Genomic DNA, 14,139 nt, shown 5'->3' with positions numbered 1-14,139 from the left:
CTGGAAATTCAAACGTGATCACCTCAGCTGTCAGCAGCCTTGCTACCTACCTAGGTGGGATTTGTTTGCAGCATGACGGGGAGGTGTGGCGAGTGCGAGAGGGGCGTGGCTTGGGACATCGTGGCGCAGTGACCCGCCAAATGAAGCGGGAGATTGACATTGTCTGCCAACTCTCGTCAGATACAGGACACCGTAGGGAGCAGGACTGTACATTCTTCCTATGTAATGTCCTGTACATGCCAGACTAGCAGTTAATACAGAGCTTTGACTTCTTCTCCTGGCCGGTTCACATTATTTGCCATTGATCACATTCGAGACCTACAGTATGACTATCGCGCGGGGCATTCCTTCAGTCGGAGAAATTATTAAGGTTAGTTAGTTAGTATAGACTCCGCATTGTGGCTCTTGAAGCTTTGACCATGAGGGATCTCTGGTACCGCGACCGCCAGTGTCTCGGCCATTACCATGCCGCGTAATGCACATTGCCTGCTGTATAGAGCAGAAAGCAGCTGCATTATTTCCTTCCGGGTACCTAGGTAATTACTATTGGTCTTACCTAGTACAGCGCTGTGGTTTCCCGTCCCGTTGTCCACCAGGCCATTCCACCCCTCCCCTTCTTTTCTGTTCGTCCCCGCCGCTGGTTGTTTCACTGCTGCGACGTTTGCTCTGAAGTCATGACATGTCTATGAGTTGGTCTAGCTCCCGGTCCGCCAGCCTCTCTGCTCCCTGCTTAGGCAATAATAGGGCTTCCCCCAGGGCCCTCTTGGAGACCCCCCTCCCCGGTCGTGTTCCGACAGCCTCATTGGCCTCGTCTCGACTACTCTGCCCGTTGATATTTTTGCCATCTTTGTCCGCAGAGGACCTTACTCCGTATTCTAGGAAGAGCTTCTGGCACGGTGGTTATCGCGTTACCGTGGTCCCAATCGAGCACGACCACAGCGGCTAACCCCGTGAACCATCGAAAATCCGCCAAAACCCCGCCTCGTCCTCCTGGACCCTTTCTCTGGGAGAGTGGGTGCGTGTGGACAAATCGCCTTTTCTTACCTCAGAACCTCCTCTATCATTCCAAGGTTCCTCTTTCCCTTTATTATGGCTTGGTTTTCTCCCTCCAATTTCCTTTTATATTGAGCTCAAACCCCCCCCTGCTCGCCGTTTCGTCGACGTGATACTACCATACCTACCTACCGTTGGTCGCGGATCTTGTCGGAGCGGTCAGACCGGCGCACCTTCTCGATCCACGTCGACCCGTGTGATCTATTCTTCCTACGACGTCCCCAGGCTGCCTCTTTCTCTACGATAGAGACTTGCTTCATACGAGCAGCAGGCAACGGAAATCCGGCCGTCGTCAGTTCCAAATCCGTGCGAACCTTGGATGTGTTCGACTCGTCCGGATGTTTCACAACGCTCGACTCTCGTCTCTTTCTTTTTATGATTTTCCTTTTCTAGTTTCCTTACGCTCCGACCACGATCTTTGCGACTGCAGTCTTTCCAGATGTTTCGCAACAGGTACGAAAGCAGGCGACGCGCAGCAGCATCCTGTTGCCCATTCAGAGTCTCAGCCCTAACTTGCACGGCGCATTTGATAGGAGAACTTCCCAGAAGCCGGATGAGGAGCTCATCGACAAGTTCAAGAAGACCTTCCCAGATGTCGTCTCGGGAGCTTCTTGTGCCGGAGGTGCCGGCAATTCCTACACCGTCGACCCCGCAGCGGTCGAGTCAGTAATGCAAGGCAGGTTCGTCTTCCCACTAGAAGCCATTGTCTCTATTGGACTTTTTAACGCTGACACGAAAGACATCTTTGCAATGCAGGTCTGGCGCCGACAGCGAAGATATCAAGCTCCACAACCCGACACCTCAGGCTATTGAAGATTTCAGATTCACGCCGTTCTTAATGGATCCAACCTCGTTCTCTTTCATGTCACTGACAAATCAGCCTCCAGACTGTTATACGCCCACTGTCGGAGGCATGACTACGATTTACGATCACCAGGCTGGGGATCTTCACACGCCCACCCTGGGATCCAATCTCGTCACTCCACTCTCCATTCCAAACAGCCTTTCTGGGGACCTTCCCATTGACCCGAATGCAGACGTGAACGTGTACGGTTTTGATAATCAATTTCTCCCGCAGCAGTTCCAGAATTTGAATCCATTTGCACAACAAGTATCCTATGCACCCAGCACGTTCGTCCATCGTGATTCGGGTTACGATCCGATGGATCGGTCAGGGGAAGTGTCGTCTATGGATCCTCTGAAAATGCAGGAAACTCAGCCGTTGAACCTGATAGTGTCGACAGTCGGTCTTTCGGAGCACATGGATGTCAGTTCCGTCATGAACAGCGAGAAGTGAGTTTGAGAGAATTTTATATTAGTTTCCCCATTACAGAGGCGGCATTTATTACCGCCGTGAAGAATGTCGTTGACCGCTCTCCTTCAATTTCTCAGATTTCGCTACGCTGTCACGCTACGTGCGCCGACGGCTATGATCAAGCATCCGGATGAGATACCTGTGACTTACCTTAACAAGGGACAAGCTTATTCAATCTCAGTAGTAGACACAGCGCCGCCACAGGACAACACGCAGCCGCTCATGTATCGGACCTATATCCGTGTGTCTTTCGACGACGAACAGCAACGTTCGAAACCGGCTGCTTGTTGGCAATTGTGGAAGGAGGGCCGCGGGTCGAGCGAAGCCCATCAACGGGGTGGAAAGCTTCTGGCTGTGGAATATGTCGATCCTATCCAAGGCGGAGATGACGAGCATCGCCACCGTCAGGTCGAGCTTGAAAGCGCGTCCTTTGATGGCTTTTGCGTGACTTGGACTCCCAACCCGACAACCGGAGCGTCCGACTGTGCAATTTCGGTCCGCTTCAACTTTCTCTCAACCGATTTCAGTCACTCTAAAGGTGTTAAGGGAATCCCCGTGAGATTATGTGCCAAGACAGAATTGTTGTCTCCCAGAGATGGGAATTCTGGTGCTCAAAATCCAGAAATCTGTTATTGTAAAGTCAAGCTCTTCCGTGATCACGGTGCGGAGCGGAAGCTTGCCAACGACATCGCACATGTCAAGAAGACCATGGAGAAGCTCAAACAACAGATCGCGCAACTGGAGATGGCAGGGGGCAGTCTCAGCAAACGCAAGCGCAGTAGTGGGTCTATTGCTATCAAATCTTCCGACAATCGACCTGTCAAGGTTCTAAAGAATAAGCGAACCTGGTCGATAGATTCGCAAAACGATGGCTCAAGAAAGCTCTCTGTGGAGGAAGATCTCCATCTGAAGTTGGCGATGGTACAGGACATGTTTTCCTCGACTCGGCCCGTGAGCATCCTCAGTCTGAGAGGAGATGAGCACGATGACCCGGACCTGTACCCAGTCACCCTTCCTGGTGACTTGCCTGAATCACTTTCCCGCCAGAGAAACCGGGAGTCGGTTCCCAGTATTGATGCAGTGTCCGGAGCAACAAATACTCTCTCTCCCACGAATAGCAGCGTCTCCAGCTCTCCTGGTCATCCTGTGGAACGGCAACCCTCCAACCACCAACACCTTCAAAGAGACGACAGTGTGGATTGGTCTGGCGCTGCTGTGCATCACTCCCTATTAAACCAACCGGTGAAAGTTCAGAAGCTCCCCCGTGACGGTACCTCAGTTTCCTCTGGATACATCGAAGCAATCGATATCGACCCCACGTACAGGCCACCGGCCGAGCATCCACCGAAACCGAGTAAGTTTTTTTTTTTTAAGGAAACATTCTTGGACTTAGTCATCACTGTGTGAACTGACATTTGGCCAGTTGCATGCTTCTACATCCGCTTCCCGAGCGATCACTCAGGTGATGACTACTACCGGGCGGTGTACCTCACTGAACGCACCGTCAAAGACCTGATGAATAAGATCTTGGAGAAGCACAAGATCGATCCCGACCGTATCGTCCGCGTTCTTCGCATCAACCACGATGGTCTCAAGATCATGGTGGATGATGACGTCGTTCGGGAGCTTCCCGAGGGCCAGGATATGGTTGTGGAGTTCTCCGAGGCTACCAAAGCGGAGGTTGACACCCCGTCCCCCGCTGTCGAGGTCATATTAAGATAGTAGACTTGTTATTCCGTGGCTACAGATTTGTGACATATATTGACATTTATTCCGGCTTTCGCTTGTTTCGACCATCCACGCTATCCGAGTGGGTTTCTTCTCGGGGGTGATCATTTTGACCGCTGCCCATCTCCACATCCGAAATGGATTTCGCACAGTTAATTCGGGATCTATTCCCATACCATTTCCTTGTTTCTATATTATTATTATTATTATGTCTCCCCTGTTTTTTCCTGGGCGATTGAAGAAATGAAATGTCGCAAGGGTGCGATCGATCCTGCCCTCGCCGGGTCGTTGACCCCCTCTTTTTTTGTGTGTGTGAGATTCTATCTACCTCACCGGCCGCGGGGAACATTTACCCAAATATATATACATCTCGGGGCTTTTTCTCGTTTCGACTCTTTCTGGCGGGGTCGAATCTATATCTCCAATACCGGGTCTATGGGAGTCCTTTCTTGGGTTTTGTTTTCGGGGCGTTGAGTGCGGGGATGATACACGAGTCCCCGAGCAATGATACCCATGTCATTATAGTTTGTGTTTTATTTCTGCTTGACTGTTCTTTTCTTGTGGTATTTATTTTCTCATCTAGTATGTCATTTCCTGTCATGTCATGCGATTCGTGTCTCTTTCTTTTCTTGAAATCTCACACGTGGCGTTTGACGGCCCTTGGAGGCGATAAATGTATGTGTGTATGCAATATCTGCCTCTTTCTTGTTCTGTTTGTTTTCTATTGTTATTTTTTTTTCTGTCCACCTTCTGTTCTTCTCGGAGGACGTCATGGTACAGTGCGAAGTACACGAAATTGATACCCCGTTCTTCCTCTTTTCCTATATAACATTTTTTTGGCCTATCGACTATAGTTTCCTCTGTCTGGACTTGTGTGTCCTGCGCAGAGTCAGTGTCATCGGTCCTCATACTTCTGTCATAATATACGTCTAGTTAGTGCATCTCTCTGAACCATACTGTAGATTGGAGCGTCTGCGCTCACCAAATGACAGTTCGTCACTAGTACTGCGTGTATGTATGTATGTACACATATATCGCTAAGTCACTCGCTCCGCATATTGCCTCTTTTCTAACAATATGACAGAATGACAGGATGCAATCACTCCATTAGGTAGTGGACACTACTCCGTCTCACTCTTCACAGCCCTATAGGTCACACTGCTTCTGCAGGACGTAACAACGACCATCTTGATCGGCCTGGCCATCTGGAGCCCAGCGGAGCCCAGTGAGCATGGGCATGCTATTTCCTCATTTTTTTCTCATGCGGAGACTGTTAAAACCTCTTACTCTAAATTGTAAAGAGCCTGGGGGTCTTGAACGTCTAATTTAGGTGCGTAGTGTGGATAGCCCGTCGGGTAGCTAGCTACCTAAGCTAATATAGCAAGCATTCTTTCCTATCTCGTTAACTAATTGATAGAACCCTATGTAAAATACTCTGATGTACTTGTAATATCAAATAACGGCGTATATGTACGTCGAAACATGGTAATAATTTACTCGAGTCCAGATAAGATGACCAGAGCAGATAGTCTACCGATTAATGTATCGGAGTCTGCTTAGGTACTTGAGCTTCCTTTGTGATGGCTGGTCTGCAGAGGGTGCTTGGCTATATATATTCAACAGACAAAGAACACTCAATAATTGCTAGGATGAAGGGGGAAAATAATATCTGTTGCCTGGAACTGGAAAGCAAAGAAGGGATCGGTTCATTCGTCAGCAAGGTCAGCTCTGTCTGTAGACCTTATGAGTGAGGCTTGATATCAAGATCGAGAATTGATCATCAACATCTCCCAAAAATAAATAAAAACAAAAATAAAATAAATAAAACAAGCCTCTGATAAGGGGTGCCCTCCCTCCCGGAGCACCCCCACAAATTTCGATTTTAGGAAAGAATGGGTTCTCTTTGTTTGGAACCAGAGGGATTCGAACCTGGGCTGCTTTGCTCCCTCTTGGGAGGGAACTTGGGGGTGCAGTCCTAACCACTGCACGAGCAGTCCCAGATTCTTGTTGATAGGGAGAGAGAATAATGGAATTATATGTTGCAGGCGTGAAGTGAGAGGGGTGAGAGGGGAGTGGCAGGCAGTTAACTGGTCAGGTGACTGATATGAGAGCCGATGTCTGCCAGGACAGGTAACCATCCCATTTCATGTCCTCGAACCAATGCTACCTATGCTGCACATGAGACTCTTGAGCTTGTGACTGTACATGATGTCCTTTCTTCCCAGTGCAACCACCATGTGTTGCTAATTTAGAGATGTAGATAGAGTAGGTACCCAAACTTTCCCAAATTCATCTGGAGGAAATATATAACAAGCCAACCTTAACTACAACTTTGGGCCCAATGGTTCCAACGTGTGATATTTCATGGTTCCTGTGGCAGAAAACCAGACTTCTGCCTACCAAAGTACAGTAGGTACATTAACTTCGAATTGAGACATGGTTTATCTGATTTTTTTTTCTGTTTCTTATATCATGATTCATGGCATGGATTAAAAGAGAAAGGAGGGAATTATATCTCTGTAAATATGCGCAGTAGTTTATCATAGTTATTGCGCCCCAAGTATTATCTCTATATTCTATTGCTTTGTGAGTAAATATACCCGTGAAATGGACAGAAGGCACTGTGAGCGGTTGGTGCCAGTGACTCGGTCCTCTATATAGATTTCGGACCAACATGGGATTATAGACTGTCGGGATGATTATGAATTCCTGGCCTTGATCGAGACATCAATATATGTTTGCAACAGACTGATTGTTAGAGCTGCTCGGTTCAAGCAACTACAGGAGTCGCAGACGTTAATCCCTCTAGTTCTATACGTCAAGTTTCAGCGGCCAAGCAAATGGGATGGCAGAACAGCATGAAGAAAGGACGAATGGTCTATTATACGGCGTTGCCACTTTCGATGTTGTGACGAACGCCTGCGCTGAGAGATAGGTCTAACGTCGAAGTGAGTAGATGAAACTGCATTTATATAGCAAGAACAGAGCATTATCATCGCCCTTGACAGCTCCTTGCTATGAACATTGCCTCGCCTCCCAAGACACAGACATGGCATACTCCGCTGTAGACTAGATTTGGGAGAACGAAACGTTCTCCACATATTGGGATCTTCCAGGTAGATTAAGGAAACAACACTAGAAACATACCGTCTAGAGCGATCTGTACTCGCAACTGAGGCTGGTGGTTCAATTACGGACAGCAGAATCCGTTCTGTGAGACAGATACTGATTCCGCCTGCAGGTATCCATTCCTGATGTCTCCATGTGGTAACCAGGTTAATCAGCCATCGACTTCCGGTGTCCTTGCCCTGCGACTCGGATGTGTACGCTTCTGTTCTCAGGGCACATCCGCTCTTTGGTGCAACAAGGCATCCCTCCCCAACAGAGGTACTTACCTGGCTAGGTGACTGCTCGTGACTTCCCTGCTTGCCCTGCTTGCCTGCCTTCGCGTGCCACCTTCTTCTTACGCGTATAAATCAACACACTCTGCTCCCTCCCCCCGTTTCTCTCTTCTTCATCCCACCATTCTCTCAAGCTCCATCACTGCCATCGGCTTCGATCCATCAAAAGCATCAACTTCCACTCGTTTCTAGCTCGATCGTCATCGTCCCTCGCTTGTTCTTTCATCTGATCACAACATCATCCCAGATCATCATCAAGATGATGTTCACCAAGGTCATCGTGTTTCTCGCCTTCTGGGTTCTTGCATCCCTGGGCATCGCTCATAGTAAGTATTTACAGATCTCATCCTTGCCCATCATCTCCATCCAATCCCACAGACGCGTGACCATCGAGTCGTCACTGTTGTGTGTGGTGTTTGTACTGGACTGACGCGTTGGAATCTTTCCAATTTCGAAGATCTCGAGCACCGTGCCGCTGCTCTCCATGCTGTCCCAGGTAAGTATCGTGAGTATCAGAATGTTTATCCCGTGCGTATTCTGACCATATTTCCTGCAGACAACCTTGACATTCGCGGAATGGACGAAAAGGCCCTGTTTGAGAAGTTTCGAAAGCTTCTTGCTCGTGACAGTGAGTAACTCAATCAACAAGATGACGCTGAGAGTTTGCATGTTGACCGCTTAATTCACCAGTCACCTCGACCGTAACCGTGCCCAGCTGCATCGCCATTCCTACTCCACTTCCCAGTGGCGGCTGGACTTCTGCGTCGGTTATCACTATGACCGTTCCCGAAATTTCCTCCATTCCTGGCGGAGAACCGGATACTACTACCCCTACATCGGAGACTTCCACGTCTGAGCCTGGGAGCACTACGCCTGTGCCTGGTACTACTACGCCTGAGCCTGGAAGTACTACCCCTGTTCCTGGAAGTACTACCCCCGAACCTGAGCCTACTAGTCTCCCTCTGCCTGGGACTACTGTCACAAGCCCGGCACCTTCTGCTACCCCCAGCCTCCCGGGTACCGAGTCTCCAGCACCAGCTCCCTCTGTGACCCCTTCAAGCGCGGTGCCAAAAGCCTCTACTCTCACTTCCAACTCCGTTCCAGCTCATGGTACCAGTACCGTCCCGAGGAGTTCTGCTTCGGCGCCAAGTCGCTCACCCTCCCCTGCCCCTGCGTCAAACAACGCACTGCGTAATGAAGGCTTGGGTACTGCTATCATTGCCATGGCGGTTGCTCTTGGTACTCTTGTTGCCATGTAAAACCCCATGCAACTCTGGTGCTGCTGCTTCGTGCATGCAAAGACCTAGCGGCGCATAGAGAGCATTCGTTGTCGCCAGATCATCCTGTCCTTTCATCAGGTATCTCAAACAACGCAACAAAATGTCATTGCCTCACGGTTGACGTTTGAAGTGTGGGCAGCAGATGATTTTTTTTCCCCCTCTTTCTTATGAGCATGTATGAGCACTCTACCTGTTTTTCCTATCATCTCCAACGGAGGGTTGTAGGTAGCTTCGAGATTCACATTGCTGGCTATTGCCGCACTTAATCAGAGAAACTAATTGAAATTTCAAATTGAGATTACCAATTGTGCGTGGTCTGGCTAAGATCGGGTATCTAGTATAAGAAAGAAGTAGGATCACGACATTGTCATGACATCATCTTGCACCGCAGGATGAAGGTCAACATATGCAAAAAATATCAGCCCATTGTACCGTCTCCTACAACACCTGGCATAACCGAGCGCTCCCTTGCCAGAAGACCATACCATCTTCAACCAATGTCGACGGAACGTAAGGAATAATATATTCAGCATCTTGCCACCTGAAGCTGAAGCTCTCCTGACCGTCATAAAACAGCTCTCGTCGCCCGTGATGTTTCACGCATCAGCCCAGAGAAGGAAAGAACAGCAGTGCGGTTTGAGACCGGTCGGACGTCCCTCTCCCCTCCCTTCCGATGAGCCAGCTTGCAGAATTATAGCATCCCTAAAATCTACCACGTAGGAAGTGAATGAGAGGCCCGGTTTCTAGTCTCATCAAGGTGATTTAATCTGCCCACTACCGGGAGAAGCAGCAGCAGCATCAGCCTTCTCGACTTGTCTTCCTAGCGCACAGATTCGACATCCTTCGCCGATACGGTCTCGTATTAGTCGCGCGGTCGTCACCTTGGGCCCGACCGTGCGGGATGTCGTGAAATATGCTGGCTCTGCTTCTGCGTCTGCCGTAGCGGGACGGGATGGGGATGGGGATGGGGAGCGCAGTCGCTCTGTGACGTTGTCTTCTACTGCTGTTTGTGCTGCTGCTGGGGTTTGAGAGTCGTATGTCCCCGGTGCTTGGAGATGGGAGAGATGGAAGACGTGCCCGCAGGCGAATCCGACTAGGATTTCCTTTTCTGTTCGTTGGAATAGCAAATTAATTAGCAATTTTTTTTTGCCTGCTTGACGACCACGAAGATGGGGTGGGAAAAGTGAGTGCCAAAGGTAGTAGAAAGAAGCTTACCGTTTACGTGGAAGGCCTCGTGGCAGCCTCCGCATCGACCCGGTTCGGGGGCACGACGGGACTTGGCCGCTGCGGCAGTTTTGTCGGGACTTCCATCGATGTCAACTTTCTCACTGCCGCCCTCCTTCTTGCCGGCTTCAGAAACCACAGGAGTTGCTCCTGGGTTGATGACGTCGAACTTGATCCCGCGTCGCTGCCCTCGTCGTAAAGTGTCCATGCCAATCGCCACCTCGCTCTGCAAGACCTTGGCTGCGCCTTGGCTGATGCTGGCCTGGATGTCGTGATCGCGGATCAGACGCGTCAGGCCATCTCTCAACCCTTCGATTTCCAACCCGCTCGGAATTCGTCGCACCAGCTTGATAGGGTCAATGGCCGTTCCGGCTTCCGTGAGCAGCGCGTGGATGAACGAGGGCTTGTCCATCGAATAGTTGAGTAAATCCTCCCATAGATCCGGGTCATCCTGTGACTTCGCGAACGAAATCGCCTGCGACACATCGTGCAGATCTGACAAGATCAAATTCAACGCTCGCTTCGTTTGGCCTGTCTTGGAGAGAAGATAGATGAGTTCGGGGGTGTAGTGCCGTATCTCGCAAATGGTGCAAGCGGCATCGAACGAATAAGCAGTACTAGATTGCAGGAACTCCATGAGCAAAGGCCGATCGTAGTCTGCGAAAAGCTCCAACGCAATATCAGCAAATGGTTCTACGAGCGCTTTGCCTTCGTCCGCCGCAAGCTTTTCTGCAGCATCCCTCGCGTAGCGTCCCCGACCCCGACCCCGGAGGTGAGGTTTATCTGTTTCAGACGGATGCGCCTCCCCCCGCCAGAGGGAACGGAGGTAAAAATAGAGATAGAGACGTCGATCGACATTTTGCAACTGAGATACAACCGTCTCTGGCCGGACGATGCCATTGTACGCCTCCCTGACCAGGATCTTGATGGCTTCCGCTGTGGCTGCCTCCAGCTCCGAGATAGGAGCCGACTCGAGCTGTTGTTTGGAGACACGGAGGAGAATAAACCCAGCAATGTCGTCAGCCACAGCGTCTACCAGTCGGTAATCTCGGATAATGCTGAGGGCAGCTTCGGCATCTTGTAAGCGAATGTAGCAGCGAAGAGCTTCGCGGTGGCGCCCATCGGCCGAAAGCAGCCTGGCAAGACTATCCATCAAAATCTGCCAATCCTCGGAGTCACGGACGACGCTCTCGGATTTCAGTTGGTCTTCGATAGCTGACGTGACACTGCCAATGTCAAAGAGCTCAGGTGGCCACTGGTCCAACAGTTCTTTGAATCTTGGCCGGTCGCGAGAGACGTAATGACCAAGAATCACCTCGTACACCAGTCCCGGGAGCGGTGGATGCAACTCGACGGGGACATATGGAGTAATCTGGTCGAATTTGCCGTTCTGTACGAATACCCATATCCAATGCTCCCATCGAGAAACGGTATCCAGGACTTTCCCGCACACCTCGCCAGCTTTCTCCCACTGGTTCTCACTGACAAGCTGCTCAATCCAGAGTTCGCCGATACGCCGCTTCTCTTTCTCTGGGATAGTATTAGATGTTCGACCAACCGTCATGACTGACGAGCTATCATCGGCAAAGAAATCGGCAAGACTACTTCGGGACCTTGTGGCAGGCTCGACAAGGCTGTCAGCGCGATCCGTGGCTGGGTTTGCCGCCTCAGGATGCTCGTCAATGAGGTACCAGGCTTCCTCGTATCTTGCATGTGACTCGAGCCATGACAATCGATCTGCAAGGTCCCTTTGAACGGCAACCACACAATCGAAGGGGCTGTGGATGAAGATCTTGGCGCCTTTAGCTCCAGAAACAGTTAATAGCTCTTGGGACAGGCCTTGTCCGCTGGAAACTGGGGTGGAAATGAACGAGCTCGGAGCCCTGCCAGAACCCTTATCGCCACTGCTTGTGTTGCTCCGAATGCTTGCACTGGAGCTAAACAACCGTGCAGGGTACATAGTCGCATCCCAGAGGCCATTACCCAAAGCTCCTAATGCTCCTCGCTGAACAGAAGGAGCGGAGACCTTTGGCGCTGGAAGCCTGCTCATGTGATAATCTGACGAAGAAAGATTCTCATACCGGCTGACTGAGAGTGTGTCGGCGCTGATTTCTTCTTTCGTGTCGATATCAATCAGACGCAATTCAGGCTCGGCAGCCCTCTGCCTGCGACTACCTCGCGGTCGAGGAATACCCTGTGCGGTCTGCTGTTCCGACTCTTCTTCCTCTGCCTCTACATATGCAAGTACGAGAAGGAGATTGCGGGTATGCAACGAGACGCCGGAAATGATACAATCTGTGCGTAGTCTAGAAAACCGTTAGCATGCAGATAGCGAGGATCAAAGGCGAAGACACGAACATTGTAGCAACTTCCGCGGCCCCCAGTCTCTTTTCTTCCATACGGCTTGCGGAAGGCGTCACTCTGTCGGGGAATACATTGATCACCCAGACAGTACCACCCCAGCCCACGACAAGTTTCTCGACTTTCTGATTCGCCTTTAGGATGCTGGAGGCGCCCGAGTCCCCCTGGTGAGCAGATCCGGGTTGTGATCCCGCCCTGTCGTCGCTTTCCAATGCGTTTTCATCGATCCACTCCACATGTGCTTTCCAGACGCCAGCCATTTCCTCCCATCCTGGGCGATTTGGTCGGTCGATGTGACTGATACGAGTCCACGCATATTCTGAATCAGACGACTCTAGGTGCAGATTGGACCGCATAATCTTGATGCCCTCTTCATTGACCCAAGCAACGTATTTTCCCGTCAAGGACCACTTGATCGTGTTAATAGCTCCCTCGCCACTGTGCAGTACGGTATCCTTTCCGGTATTTGTTCCAAGACCAATCGAACCTAGCCACCCTGAAGCTGCGGCAGCGGCACCGCCTATGGTTGTGGAGTTTGTGCTCACCCCTACACGTCCACCAACGGTAAGTATCAACTGCCCAGCTCGGCCTCCCGACAAATAGGTCCTGTCGCTTTTGTAGTTTGGAGACAACGCGACAGCTTGAACAGGTCTGCCGAAATTCCGAAGGGTGACATCCTTGGGGTCAACTAGAGAAGAAACACACACGTTGCCGTCAATAGATGAAGTTGCAATATAGATCGAGTTAGAGGGCGTTGCAGGCAGGACAGGCTGGTGAGGGCCCTTAGATTTGCCCATGCGCAGAGACCCAGAGGGGGATTTCACATGGGTACTTTCATCCTCTTCAAGGATCCTATTCGAGTCATCTGGTCGGGATGTGGGTAATGGTGGCGGGAATGGGGATATGGACACCGAAGTGACGCTCGCAGAATGCGCACGATAAGCGCGGAGAGGCCTGAAATGAGGTAACGATAGCACATGCTATCGCAAGTCAACAGAGGGCCTATCGGACACCCCAACGAATTGAATGCTTACGACGTTGCCATTGTGAGTTCCAACTATCTATAAACATCTGGTTAGGCCAAAGCTCACACGTCCTGGAGCTCCTAGATAGCGTACCATTTTGTCTCCTCCAGTCAGAAACGCGCTTGTTGCGTCTCCGTTGCGATATAACGAGGGCAGGTGTCTGGTTAGGTAGGCATATTTCAAACGAGGCTCTTCATCTTCTTCCTCCTCCTCATCCTCATCACTCTCCTCGTCATCTTCGCCGTCATCGTCATCATCATCATCATCGTCATCATTGTCGTCATTTCGTTTATTATCGTCATGCTCATGATTGTCGGAAGGGCCAGCTTCGGTCGGAGATAACAAGACCTGTGTACCCGACTCCTTCTGCTCCACCTCGTCCTCACGGCCAGTGGCACTGCCGTCTGCGGTGCCAGGCGACTCCATGGCAAGCGCTTTGCGTCTGCGCGCGAAAGCTGGAGCTTCAGTGGAGGTGGAGGTCCAGACGCAGCGGCTGGGGTACGGGAAGCTGGTGACTAAGCAGTCTGGGCAGTAATGACGAAGTTAGTATCGGGTGCGACTCGACGGAAACGCGGAGCATTCGGACCCGCCCAGGGCAACAATTGTACGTTACCATTGTTCCTGAGAAGAAAAAATTCTGTGTTTTGTGGATATTCCGATATTCAGGGATCTTTTGAGTTTTTGCATGACAACGTAATTCTGCCACCTCGATGGCCCCGACTGCGCCGTCGAGAGTTCGCGAAGGTTCGTCA

General features: G+C 50.7%; 3 protein-coding genes across 3 annotated transcripts; 2 read left to right on the top strand and 1 right to left on the bottom strand.

Annotated features, from left to right (window-relative positions):
• Nucleotides 1-1,492: 1,492 nt before the first annotated feature.
• VTN77DRAFT_7488 (uncharacterized protein) lies at nucleotides 1,493-4,090 on the top strand (the record flags this gene model as incomplete). Its single annotated transcript, XM_069423881.1, has 5 exons — nucleotides 1,493-1,506; nucleotides 1,587-1,733; nucleotides 1,810-2,346; nucleotides 2,446-3,722; nucleotides 3,792-4,090. The coding sequence occupies 5 exons, from the start codon at nucleotides 1,493-1,495 to the stop codon at nucleotides 4,088-4,090; spliced, it is 2,274 nt and encodes a 757-aa protein (XP_069275385.1).
• Nucleotides 4,091-7,756: 3,666 nt separating this feature from the next.
• VTN77DRAFT_7487 (uncharacterized protein) lies at nucleotides 7,757-8,756 on the top strand (the record flags this gene model as incomplete). The annotated part of the gene is made up of 4 exons (XM_069423880.1): nucleotides 7,757-7,823; nucleotides 7,955-7,993; nucleotides 8,054-8,125; nucleotides 8,188-8,756. 4 exons carry the CDS (start codon nucleotides 7,757-7,759, stop codon nucleotides 8,754-8,756), a joined length of 747 nt encoding a protein of 248 aa, XP_069275384.1.
• A 773-nt stretch (nucleotides 8,757-9,529) lies between these two features.
• VTN77DRAFT_7486 (uncharacterized protein) lies at nucleotides 9,530-13,813 on the bottom strand (the record flags this gene model as incomplete). Its single annotated transcript, XM_069423879.1, has 5 exons — nucleotides 9,530-9,885; nucleotides 9,993-12,307; nucleotides 12,360-13,342; nucleotides 13,397-13,423; nucleotides 13,481-13,813. 5 exons carry the CDS (start codon nucleotides 13,811-13,813, stop codon nucleotides 9,530-9,532), a joined length of 4,014 nt encoding a protein of 1,337 aa, XP_069275383.1.
• Nucleotides 13,814-14,139: the final 326 nt, after the last annotated feature.

This window comes from Rasamsonia byssochlamydoides (assembly GCF_041956645.1).
Source record: "Rasamsonia byssochlamydoides strain NRRL 3658 unplaced genomic scaffold VTN77scaffold_60, whole genome shotgun sequence".
In the NCBI taxonomy this organism is placed as follows: domain Eukaryota; kingdom Fungi; phylum Ascomycota; class Eurotiomycetes; order Eurotiales; family Trichocomaceae; genus Rasamsonia; species Rasamsonia byssochlamydoides.
Note: the sequence above shows the minus strand (reverse complement) of the source record. Positions and strands in the feature narration are given on the sequence as shown.